This window comes from Corylus avellana, chromosome ca7 (genome assembly GCF_901000735.1).
Source record: "Corylus avellana chromosome ca7, CavTom2PMs-1.0".
NCBI classification, from domain to species: domain Eukaryota; kingdom Viridiplantae; phylum Streptophyta; class Magnoliopsida; order Fagales; family Betulaceae; genus Corylus; species Corylus avellana.
The window spans coordinates 27,743,997-27,757,525 of NC_081547.1; the positions used below are offsets into that span (position 1 = coordinate 27,743,997).

Sequence of the window (13,529 nt, forward strand, 5' to 3'; positions counted from 1 at the left end):
AGTTTAGGGCAAACGAAAAAGTTTCAGGGGGGTTGGGGGGACCTCTGCTGGCTTCGCTATTGATTCAAACTAATTATCTCCGCTTCATGAAACATGGTTCCCAACTGATTAAGTTAACCTTTAAAAACAAATGAGAAGCTAAATTAAAGCCACTTAATTCCTGTTTGCATGTGTTATATATAAATACATGAAATATTTTAAGTAAAATGAAATAAATTGTGAGAATTTTTGTTTAAATTCATGCTTGTTGTTTTTATAATTTATACCATACTAAATTATCATTTATTAAAAAAAATTGAAGTAAAAAAAATCAAGAATTTATCCATTTCTTTAAAAATATGTAGCTATTCAGGAAAATGTTTCGAGGGATACCTCAATCAACTGAAAACTACTTTGAATTATTCATCTCCTTTTGTGTGGACATGTAAAAAAAAAAAAAAACCTAGTTTAACTAATGTTATCCATTCCATCATAATTAATGTTATCTTTTTTTCTTTCATTCTTTCTTTTTGTTTTGTTTTGTTTTATTTGTTTTTTTTTTTTTTTTTTGGCTGTTAAAAAAAATAAAAAATTCCCAATCAAAGATAGAGGAGAAAATTTTCTATCAACTTTAATTCATTAATTTCATAGAATACATTAAAAATTATTAGGTTTGGTTAAATCATTGAGATATCTGATATATAACACTTCTCTCTCGTTAGGTTTGGTTAAATCATTGAGTCGAGTCCGTCAACAATGTCAAGGCCTGACATCTTAACCTGTCTTGTACCTAGACATACGTTTGCAACCACATGGGATTTTATTATTAATCGTACGTTTACATCGATATCTGGAAATCGCTTTCAGTTTTCTAATTGGTAAAGACAAAAAATAAAATGGTTAAATACCTCAAACTTCTCTAAGGTTTACCAACTTAATTTTTTTTTCCTGAAGTTTTATTTTTATCACAGGACTTCCTAGGGTTTTGATAAAAGACAAATTTAATTCATCCGTTAATTGACCGTTAAAACTGACATGTGGACCAATCAGATGTTGACACGTGGTACCTATTTAATTTTAAATTTTTTTTTTTTTAAAAAAATAATAATAAAAAAATTAAATAAGTATCATGTGTCAGTCTTAACGGTCAACTAACGGATTGACTAAATTGGTCATTTATCAAACCTCAGGAGGTCTTGTGATAAAAAAGAAATCCTAGGGAAAAAAAAATAAAGTTGGTAAACTTTAGGGGGGTTTAAGATATTTAACCCAAAAAAAAAAATTTTTTTTTAAAAAAAAAAAATTTCAAACGGAATAATTTCTCAAAGGATAGAATTACCTACCAATTGGGTCGTTGGAGTTCTTATAGCTCGGGCTTTAAAAAAGTAACACTTTTTTTTTTTTTGTTAAGCATATGACATTTCTCATTAAGAAAAAGCATGTGAGAATGCTATTTTAAAAATAATAATTAAATAACACATCACTCTTTTTTTTTTTCTTTTTTTCTTTTTTTTTTAAGAGAAATCGAGTAAATCTTATAATAAATCAACTTTAAGTATAACGCTCTACAAATATAATGTCAGAAATACAAAGCAAAACTTCCTCAATAAGGCCGTTTTCCAAACTCAAAAGAAAAAGCTTCCTTAGCTAAGCAGTGGATTGCACCATTTAGATGTCGTCTAACATGGTTAACCTTTCATGTTTGTGGGCCATTTAAAGTCTTGCGAACCTCCTCTACAATGTGACCATAATGACTCCAATTTTTTCCATCCTGTCACAATGCCTGAACCACTTGAAGTGCATCTCCTTCCGGGTTCACTCGATGAAAACCTAACTCTCCACAAAAGAGAACAACCCTCAATGCTGCCAATGCCTCCGTTATATCAGGCTTGATAATATAGTCTTTTGGTGCTGACAGAGTTGCCAATACATGTCCCATACAATATTTTTTTCCTTCTGTACTTATCCACGGCTGCATTTCAATTGATTTTAACAAAGTCATCTTTTAAGATTTTCTAACGAAGAAACTTTGTATTATCCCTCTCTATTACTCCCTTGATTTGAGAGTTAGTAGTACAGTAGGCCACCAAAGACTCAGTTGCATTCTTAACCATTACATTGCTAGGACTAACCTTTTTCCCATGAACCAAAACATTCCACCTTAGCCATATACACCAAATGACCACCACCATGACTTCAATCTCTTCTTCATTCAAATAACAAGTATCACTCTTTTAAAAATGAGTGATAAAAAAATTTTTAAAAAAAAAGGCGGAAAAATTTTAAAATTTTTGAGGAAAACATGATGACTTGGGATGTTGTACCGTGGCTTCTGTCCCTCGTTGTAGGAATTGGGTCTTACAATTTGGCCCTAAAAGGTAACATGTGTTATATTATTAAAAATTACTTAAAATTTTTTATTTTATTAAAAAATATGAGTTTTTTTACATGATAACAAAATTTATATGTAACTTTTTTTTCTAAGAGATAAGTTATAGGAAATTTATGTCATTTATCAAACGGCCCTGTTTGCGTGCGGTACGATACTCTTTCAACTACAGTACTTCATTTAATAGAGTAACCTAACCACCAAACACCCTCATTAACTCACCATGTCCGCTTACCCACCATATTAAAATGATTGAATCCCCTGAGTTTTCTACTAAAACAAACAATCTCCTGTTTTCACAACCTCACAGAGCTGAACTCCTTTTTCGCTCTCATGGCAGAAACACTCACCTCTCTCTGTGTTTTCCTTCTACTCCTATATCCTGTAAAGCCTCAAGGCGATGCTAGGCCCTTGTTGGAAGAGTTCGGCGGCGGGTTCAGTGCTGCTGGCAACAACATGAGCTTAGACGGCGTTGCAGGGGTTGACAACAATGGCGTACTTCGGGTAACAGACTTCTCGGCCATGGCACTGGGCCACGGGTTTTATTCACACCCAATCCAATTCAAGAACTCCAGCGGCGAAGTCATGTCCTTCTCCACCTCCTTCGCTTTCGCTATAATTCCCCAGCCTGGGATACAAGGCGGCGACGGCATGGCTTTCGCAATCTCTCCCGTAAAAGGGATTCCTGGGGGTGATTCAGGCTCTTATCTTGGCCTCTTCAACGCCACCAACAATGGGAACTCCTCCAACCACATATTAGCGGTCGAATTCGATACTTACAAGAACGTTCAGTACGGTGAACCCGATGGCAACCATGTTGCTATCGACATCAATAGCATCTCATCCATCAAATCTACTCCGGTCATGCAATTTAAGGGTAATGATACGACCGGTACCCCCCTTAATTTGACGAGTGGTCAGGTAATTCAGGCATGGATCGATTATAATTCGCCAACAAATCAATTAGATATCAGGCTTTCCACCGACTCTGCTAAACCCAGTTCTGTACTTTTGTCCTCTAAAGTTATCCTCTCAGAAATTCTTAACGAATCCATGTACATCGGGTTTTCTGCTGCTACTGGTTTAGCAGCGAGCTCGCATTGTATCCTGGGTTGGAGCTTCAACGTGAATGGAGACGCCAAATCTCTCGATTTATCTCAACTTCCTAAGCTCCAGCTCCCCACTACTGCCACTGGGAACAAAAAGAATCGTGGAGGCCTAATTGTTGGCGTCTCTGTTTCATGTGCTCTGGCTGTGATTTTGCTTACTGCTTTGTCGTTTTACATCGTCAGGAGGAAAAAGATGGCTGATGTGGTTGAGGAGTGGGAGCATGATATTGGTCCGCATAGATTTCCTTACGAGGAGCTGAATAAAGCAACAAAAGGTTTCAATGAGAAAGAGCTAATTGGATCTGGTGGATTCGGTCGAGTTTACAGAGGAATTCTGCCAAACTCAGACACCCAAGTCGCAGTCAAGCGTATTTCCCAACATTCAAAACAAGGTTTGCAAGCGTTTATATCGGAGGTTTCTACTATTGGGCGTCTTCGGCATAGAAATTTGGTTCAATTATTGGGTTGGTGCCGTCGGGAAGCTGATCTACTACTTGTGTATGAATTCATGCCTAATGGAAGTTTGGACAATCACCTGTTTGATGAGCCCAAATCAGTCCTGAGCTGGGAACAAAGGTTCAAGATCATCAAAGGATTGGCTTCAGGGCTTCTATACTTACACGAGGAGTGGGAAAAAGCTATAGTTCACAGAGACATCAAGGCCGGAAATGTTTTGTTGGATTCTGAGTTTAATGCAAGGCTGAGCGATTTCGGTCTTGCGAAGCTATACGAGCACGGCTCTAATCCAAGCACCACCAGGGTGGTGGGTACGCTGGGTTACATGGCACCTGAGCTGATGCGCACAAGCAAGCCGACGACCAGGTCGGATGTGTATGCTTTCGGCGCTTTGTTGCTGGAAGTGGTATGCGGTAGAAGACCCATTAATCCTACAGCATCGTCTGACTCTGAGGAGCTGATGCTGCTGGTGGACTGTGTTTGGGAGAAGTGGGCTGCAGGAGCAGTGCTTGATGTTGTAGACCCGAGGATGGAGGGGAAGTTTGACGAGGATGAGGCGGTTTTGGTGCTCAAACTGGGCTTGATTTGTTCAAATGATGAAGCCGAGGCACGCCCGACGATGAGGCTGGTGGTGCGGTACTTGGAGGGCGAGCTGGCGCTGCAGGAAGAGGTGGCAATGCCAAATAAGAGAAAAAGTGGTGCTCGTGGTACTGTTGAGATTGAGGACTATACGCAATCCATTCCGACTACGTCGTCCGTGTATGACGTTTATGGTAGGTAGATAGGCCGTAGGCCGATACTTCAAAGCTCCCGTACTTTCTTTGCAAAAACACTTATGCCCAAATCTCTACAATTTTTCTATTTACCTTTCTACTATAAAAAAAAAAAAAATATAGGTATTTTGAGAATTTTAACATAATTTAACGAAAAAAAACTTAATGAAATGTTGATATTATAAAAATTAGAAGTTTGATACAGTAAATTAATTATTTTTTAACTTGAAAAGGCAATTACGAAAGCAACAAAGTTTGTGGGGTTAAGTAAAGTTATCTTTTTTATATATATTATTCTCTTCCTTTTCATTTCCTTGTAATGTGTTTGTTTTGATAATCCTTTCTAAGTTTTCCTTTTTTCTTTTTTCTTTTAATGTTTTGATGTAAGCTGTAATAAGTTTTTAACTTTCTATGAATGCTTTATGAGAGAAATTGTTTCTTAATATTTTGACTTAATAAAAAAGTTATCAAACAAACCCTCGAACTTTCAAATGTTGTGAGGCTCAAAAATAAGAAGCCCGTGCAGACTATTTCTCTTAAAGCATTGGACTTGATGGAAACAATCAAACAAATTTAAAGTTCTGGATCCCACAAATAGATTGGGATGGCTGAGTGTTTGTTAAAAGTTTTGGGTCCACCAACAACTTTAATGGCTAGGACCTGGCCCTTTCCCTCCGGATAATTATTTGGGTCCACCAAATAATTTTTCCCTTTCTAATTGGGCAGACAATTATGAGAGATTATTGATAAGACATTAAGGCTTAATTGTCCAAACTGGGTTTAAGCACCAGCTCGAACAATTAAACCTTATCCGAAGCCTTTTATAATTGTAAAGAATTTTTGCAATTCGAACCGAGAATTGCAGGGATCCTAATCCTTCCATCGAAGGATGCTTGTGAAATTTGAAATTTCATGTGTTTGCAATATGATTTCTGGGTTGTAATATTTTTAAGCCATGGTTTAGGTTGGTGTTTATTTAGTGCTGGAATTGAAGGTTTGAAGATCTGGTTGGAATGAAAATAACTCTCATTTGAACGGAATTGTGCATCAAGATTTATACATAAACACAGAGCGTCTTGATTACAATCACGATTAAAAGTAGTTCTATTGAAGTTTTCAAGACATTCAAAGTAAACTTTATGAATGTTTCAATCGTAGTCTTATTTGAAGCTGATTTGAACGAGAAGACTTTAGAATCCCTTGACCGCAACCTTGACCAATCTTGTTTGATAGTCGTGCTTAGGTTTATCCCATTCTTTTGCGCTTAGCTGTATAAATAAAGTATATATTTGCATCAAACTTAAACCGATAGAAAATAATAAACTTAATTACTGTTGAAATATTGAGTTAAAATTGTCCATCGGCATCAATTGCAGTAGCTCTTAACGCATAATATGAACCATGGTAAGGCTTTGTTGAAGACTTGAAGGTTTTATTGAGAATACTTGAGATTTTGCTAGGGAATAGAATGATCCAATGGCGGATGTTGATTTTGTAGGATCGGAGCCTCTTGAGAGTGGTGATCCTTTGCATGTATAAAGTTGGTGGCAACCATATATAGCAGCTTCACCAGTATTGGTTGTATTTGTTCCAGCTGTTCCAAATTCAATGAGAGATGATCCAAAAGTTTATACATGTACCAAAAACTAACTGCATTGAAAATTAACATCAGAAGCCCAAAAATAGTAAGCACTCAATTATGAATTAAAAAAAAGAAAGATATATAATCGATCATTCAGAGAAATTCATTGTCCTCATAATAACAAAGCGAACAACCAATAGAAAGAGAATTGGTTGAGGACCACACCTCATGAAGTGAAGGTCACTAATTTGAATCTCTTCAACCTTTTCTTGTGCGGACATATAAAAAAAAAAAAAAAAAAAAAAAGAATAATGCTTCGCCATTTGTTGAGTTCTTTTTCTAAGCTTTTTTAATTTTGTTTTGAATCGAATGAGATGTAATAAAACACGCGTGTCCTAGTGCTCATTGTGTGGCATTCTTAAGAGTATTAGTAAGCTCTTCAAATAAAAGTTAAATTTAAAGAAAAAAGTTCATTTTTTTTTTCTTTTTTTTTAAAAAAATTTTGAAAATACACTTTTAAAATAAATCAAATATTAAACTCCTTACATTTATCTCTACTTTAGTTAAATATATATTTTTAATTATTTCTTTGTGAGGTTTTTTTCATAGTTTTAGAGAAAAAACAAAATTTAGAGAGCTCACTATATTTGATTTAAAATGGGAATTTAGATTCCCATCGCCACTAGAGGCATTTTGAGCCTCACAAGATTTGAAATTTTGATGGTTTGTTTGATAACTTTATTACTTTTTCCTTCTATTCGAAAAAGTCAAAATATTAAGAAACAATTTCTCTCATAAAACATTCATAAAAAGTTAAAAACTTATTACACCCTTATGTTACATCAAAACATTTTTAAAAAAAAAAAATTCCTTAGAAAGGATTATCAAAACAAAACATTACAAGGAAGGAAAAGGAATAGAATAATATATATAAGGGGGAGGAGGGAACACTTCACTTAACTTTATATGAACTTTCATCACTTTTACAATTGTCTTTTCAAGTTAAAAAATAATCAATTTAGTAATCAAACTTCTACTTTTTTGTAATATCACTCAACAATTAAGTGTTTTTTTTTCCCCATTAAAATTCTCAAAATACTCATTTTTTTTTTAATTATAAAAAGGTCAAATAAAAAATTGAAGAGATTCAGGCGTAAATATTTTTGCAAATTTTGCATCATAACCAATGCCGGATCTTTACAATTTTTTTTTTCAAAAACAAAAATAAGTATTTTGATAATTTTGACACACATCCACTAGGTTTTTTTTGTCATCAATGGATATTTTGATAATTTTGACACATCCGTTATGTTTTTTTGTCGTCCGTTAAGATTTATTGAAAATACTTAATAGGAGGGTGATATTAAAAAAAATTAGAGATTCGAAATAGAAAAGTGAGAGTTATTGAGTTTAAAGAACAGTTTTTTAAATAAAGATAAAAAGGGTGGAGCTTTCAACTATCGGCCTACGGCCGACCTACCATAAACGTCATACACGGACGACGTAGTCGGAATGGACTGCGAATAGTCCTCAAACTCTACAGTAAGACCAACACCATCACCTTTTCTCTTATTGGGAACCACCACCTCCTCCTGCAGCGCCAGCTCGCCCTCCAAATACCTCACCACCAGCCTCATCGTCGGGCGTGCCTCGGCCTCATAATTTGAACAAATCAAGCCCAGTTTGAGGACCAAAAGAGCCTCATCCTCATCAAACTTTCCCTCCATCCTTGGGTCTACTACATCAAGCACTGCTCCTACCGTCCAATTCTCCCAAACACAGTCCACCAGCAGAATCAGCTCCTCAGACGATGCTGTAGGATTAATGGGTCTTCTACCGCATACCACTTCCAGCAACAAAGCGCCGAAGGCAAAGACGTCCGACCTGGTCGTCGGCTTGCTTGTGCGAGTGAGCTCAGGTGCCATATACCCCAGCGTCCCCACCACCCTGGTGGTGCTTGGATTGGAGCCGTGCTCGTATAGCTTCGCAAGACCGAAATCGCTCAGCCTTGCATTAAACTCAGAATCCAATAACACATTTCCGGCCTTGATGTCTCTGTGAACTACAACTTGTTCCCACTCCTCGTGTAAATATAAAAGCCCAGAAGCCACACCTTTGATGATCCTGAACCTTTGCTCCCAGCTCAGGATTGTCTTAGGCTGCTCATCAAATAGGTACTTGTCCAAGCTTCCATTCGGCATGAAATCATACACAAGTAGTAGATCACTTTGCCGACGACACCAGCCCACCAATTGAACCAAATTTCTATGACGAAGACGGCCAATACTAGCAACCTCCGACACGAATTCTTGCAAACCTTGTTTTGAATGTTGGGAAATACGCTTGACAGCAACTTGGGTGCCTGAGTTTGGCAGAATTCCTTTGTAAACTCGACCGAATCCACCAGATCCAATTAGCTCTTTCTCTTTGAAACCCCTTGTTGCTTTATTCAGCTCCTCGTAAGGAAGTCTATGTGGAACAATATCATGCTCCCAGTCCTCAACCACATCAGCCATCTTTTTCCTCCTGACGACGTAAAACGACGAAGCAGTAAGCAAAATCACAGCCAAAGCACATGAAACAGAGACGCCAACAATTAGGCCTCTACGATTCTTTTTGGTCCCAGTACTGGCAGTAGTGGGGAGCTGGAGCTTAGGAAGTTGAGCTAAATTGAGAGATTTAGCGTCTCCATTCACGTTGAAGCTCCAACCCAGGATACAATGCGAGCTCGCTGCTAAACCGGTAGCAGCAGAAAACCCGATGTACATGGATTCATTAAGAATTTCTGAGAGGTTCACTTTAGAGGACAAAAGTACAGAAGTGGGTTTAGCAGAGTCCGTCGAAAGCCTGATATCTAATTGATTTGTTGGCGAATTATAATCGATCCATGCCTGAATTACCTGACCACTCGTCAAATTAAGGGGGATACCGTTCGTATCATTACCCTTAAATTGCATGACCGGAGTAGATTTGGTCGATGAGATGCTATTGATGTCGATTGCAATATGGTTGCCATCGGGTTCACCGTACTGAACGTTATTGAAAGTGTCGAATTCGACCGCTAATATGTGGTTCGAGGAGTTCCCATTGTTGGTGGCGTTGAAGAGGCCAATATAAGAGCCTGAATCACCCCCAGGAATCCCTTTCACGGGAGATATTGCGAAAGCCATACCGTCGCCGCCTTGTATCCCAGGCTGCGGGATTATAGCGAAAGCGAATGAGGTGGAGAAGGACATGACTTCGCCGCTGGAGTTCTTGAATTGGATTGGGTTTGAATAAAACCCGTGGCCGAGTGAATTGGCCGAGAAGTCTGTTACCCGAAGTACGCCATTGTTGTCAACCCCTGCAACGCCGTCTAAGCTCATGTTGTTGCCTGCGGCACTGAACCCGCCGCTGAACTCGTCTAACAAGGGCCTAGCATCGTCTTGAGGCTTTACACGATATAAGAGTAGAAGAAAAAAGCAGAGATAGGTGAGTTTTTCTGCCATGAGAGCGAAAAAGGAGTTCAGCTCTGTGAGGTTGTGAAAACTCGGGATTCAATCATTTGAATATGGTGGGCTGCACTAACAATAGTTCTCAACCATTTTTCTATTTATTCCTTATAAAAAAAAAAAAAAACAATTCACAATAGTTTTTTATTTTTTTTATATTTTTTTTTTATCATTATACTGTTTTCATAGAAATGAGTAAAAAAAAAAGAATGAAAATAATTTATTTATAATTTAATAAAGCATTGAGTAGTTACAGTATTTTTCAATGCATTGAGAAACATTGTAACTATCTCTTGGTGTAAGTTAAATGGATTGAGGTCCCGTTCAATTACTCAAAATTAAAAATTCTCATGTTATGAAATTACGGCCCTTCATTTTAAATCTAATGGTTTATAAAATCATTTAAACCTCGGTAAAACAAAATCTAAATTAAAATCAAAATTTAATGTTTCGTTTATACAAAAGTAGTTGATATTTTATAGACCATTAAATTTAAAATAAAGTGCCATAATTTTATAATATAAAATTTTCCAATTTTGAGTAATTAGAAGATCTCAATCTAAGTTAAATATGTGGGTGTGTTTTTATGTTTTTTTTTTTAAAAAAAAAAAATTAAAACATTAGAAAGTAAATGCGCTATATAAGGTATTTGCTGTTAATGCTCTAACCAGACATGTTTGAGACATAACATAAATTTCCTAAAAAACATGCCCACAGTTTTTCAATGTGAAAACTGCAACGCAGCTTCCCAAGAAAAACTATTTCCATGTTGCTTCCTTTAATTTGTTCCGGGCATTTACACGTTGCTTCAACAAAATAAAGATCAATTATTGGAAAATGATATAAAGATCTTCTTCATTATAGAATAATATTTGAATGGCTATAATTTTTTTTAAAATAATAATAATAATAATAATTAAAGATAACCTTTAGAAGGATACAAGAAGACACGTGGTTGGAGGAGAAGCTTAAGGGATGATTACGTTTGGATAAGGACGTAAAAGCCACATCAACATGGGTGGCAAGCTTGCCAGGCAACGTCTCCTTCTGTCTATCCGTACTAAGTGGGTTTGGACACAATTTGAGATTTTTTTTTTTTTTTTTTTGGTGAGTGCACATTTGGAGAATTGAATGCAAAGAAACTTTTTTTTTTTTAAAAAAAAAAAATTAATTTTATGTTTGGCATTGGCCTTTAAAAAAGGAAGTAACTTAGAACTTGGTTGATTTTTTCTCTCACGTGTGTTCACCTCTCCAAGTTGGTGTTGAAATTCACTTTTTCAACCTAGGTGAATTTCTAGTCCAAGTCTGATTTGGACTTTGTTTTAGCCGATGTGCAGTACTCCAACTTCGATTTGGAGAAGTAAACCGACTTTGAGCCTCTATAAAGAGGAGGCCTTGCAACAAGAAGAGAGTGAGAGGGGTGTTTTTAGTGTTTTGTATCATACTTTCTAGGCCCTAAAAGCAAACGATTTCAGTTTGTTTTCTCATGAGGGTTGGTTTTTCCATGTGTGTACTGTAGATTTTTTTTATTTTTTTATTTTTTATTTTGTTATGGGTGTGAGTTAAATTGGATTATTTTTCATGTCCAAAGCTTCAAACATTGGCAGTTTTTAAATTTTCTTCATTTCTTGAGTCGAGTAATATTTGTTCATTTCAGTTACTTCTGTTAATTTGTTCATTGTTCTAATTATTTTTACTAATCCTTTAAAAATTTTATTATGGTAGAAATTCGGTCTAATTCCCTCACATTTGACTCGGATTAAGGCTTGATGGATGAACTTTGCATGGTGATGGTTTGTTTAAAGTATTTGGAAAACTTTTTCACATCTTTTTTTTTTTTTTTTCTTTTTCTTACTTGATATTTTTTTCTTACTCTTTAATATTAATCTCTAATAGCGATTAATTATGTTTATGTTTTGATTTGTTAGATTATTGAAGGAAGTAAATTTAAGGAATTGAAGATAATCCATTATCCATGTTTGAGATGGCTCGTGAAAATTATTGTATAAACATGTTGGTGTTTATCCATATTGTTGGATGGATTTCATTTTAATTTAGGTTTATCCAAATTGTTCGATAGATTTTATTTTAATTTGGGTTCGGGTATGCTTCATTTTGTTTTTGAGTTTTGTTAATTTGATGCATTGAGATTGCCAGGTGCTTGTGTTTGTGGTTGCTCCTTTAATGGTGGCATTGGATGGAATTTTTTTGCCTTTGGTGAAAGCATTTTTCATTAATTGGTTTTGTTAGTCTAAATGTCTAATTAGCATTCCTTTTGTTTTGTTAATTAGTCCATTTGCTTTGAAAAAATGTACTTTATAATATATAAAAACAGTTGTGAATTAGTATAAAAAAGCTTCAATGAGCTATTTTAGCCCAAAAAACAAATATTTTGGGTCACAAAAACAACTAATTTTTAATAAGCTATTTTAGCCTTACAAAAAGTATTTGAGCCAAAAAATAACTAATTTTTAATAAGCTATTTTAGGCTTTTAGCGCAACAAAAAGTATTTGCGCTCTCGTAATAAATAATTTTTGGCCCAATTAATAAATAGTAATTTTGGCCCACGGTTAACCGGTTTAGCCGAACCATTTAACCATTTTGACCGATAATTTCAGTTAAAACACCTTATCGGCCGGTAATCGGTTAAGTGACCGATTAACCGATTATTTTCGGTTAATAACCAATAAAAGGCCTAACCAGACCGTTTTGACTGATACCTAGGTCTAAAGTCCTCTACCTACATTCCTGCGCGGGCTGCGGACTATGTCCTGCTCTCTGGTAGGATGTTCGCCTTCCTGGCCGCCTTTAAACCTCTAGTTCCTATTGTCGTGGCCACAAGCCCATGGTCGGGGCCTCCTATCTTCCTGCCAGCGAGATCCACCTGCATAAGGGGGCGCCCGCCCCTGGTCCGCCACAAACTTGGCTAGTTTACCATTCCTGACGAGCCTTTCTATCTTTATTTTTAATGAAATGCAATCTTCAGTGTCGTGATCGTGGTCCCGATGATAGTCACAATATCTGTTCAAGTTTCGCTTATTTGCAGGGCTCGCATAGGCTGAGGTTGCCTCGCCTCTAGGATTGCCATGACCTCACGTAGAACTTCAACCAGGCTGGCATTTAGCGTGGTGAGATTGAGTTCTCGTGGGGTGACCTGCTTTCCCTTCTTACCTCTCTTGCCGAATAGTCCCTTCTTCGGTGATAGGTTAATTTTGGGGACGTCCCTCTTAGGGATCCCTACAGTGGTTCTTCTAGGCACCGTCAGGGCCAGTATGGTTTCTTCTTTGTTGATAAACTCAACCGCCTTCTCCATGAACTTCTGGAGGTCCGCCAGTGGTTTGCGTGCCACTTCCATGGCTAGAGGGCTTTGGGGATGGATCCCATTCAAGAGGGCCATGAGTACCAGGTTCCCTGGTGCCGTTGCGACCCCAAGCCTTTCCTTCTGAAAACTCTCAATGTAGTCTTTCAAGGACTCTGAGTCTTTCTGCTGCACTATCATCAGGTAGACAACATGCATCTTCCACCTGTGTGTGGACATGAATTGGGTTAAGAAATGCCTGGCGAGGTCCGTGAAATTGTCTATGGAGTTCGGGGGAAGGTTGGCAAACCACTCGCGAGCGGATCCTGTCAAAGTTAGAGGGGAAGCCCTGCAAGCGATCTCGTCTGGTATCTCTCAGAGGGTGACATGAGCTCGAAACAACTCGAGATGTTCCATGTGATCAACGGTTCCATAATAAGGAGCTAAGGTT

At 37.0% G+C, this 13,529-nt stretch overlaps 2 protein-coding genes across 2 annotated transcripts; one reads left to right on the forward strand and one right to left on the reverse strand.

Moving 5' to 3' along the window:
* The first annotated feature begins 2,636 nt into the window (after nt 1-2,636).
* Nucleotides 2,637-5,683, forward strand: LOC132186576 (L-type lectin-domain containing receptor kinase S.4-like). The gene has a single exon (XM_059600557.1). The coding sequence runs from the start codon at nt 2,702-2,704 to the stop codon at nt 4,712-4,714; it is 2,013 nt and encodes a 670-aa protein (XP_059456540.1). The 5' UTR covers nt 2,637-2,701; the 3' UTR covers nt 4,715-5,683.
* Nucleotides 5,684-7,666: 1,983 nt separating this feature from the next.
* LOC132186574 (L-type lectin-domain containing receptor kinase S.4-like) lies at nt 7,667-9,836 on the reverse strand. The gene has a single exon (XM_059600556.1). It carries the CDS (start codon nt 9,774-9,776, stop codon nt 7,746-7,748), a length of 2,031 nt encoding a protein of 676 aa, XP_059456539.1. The 5' UTR covers nt 9,777-9,836; the 3' UTR covers nt 7,667-7,745.
* Between the last annotated feature and the right edge of the window lie 3,693 nt (nt 9,837-13,529).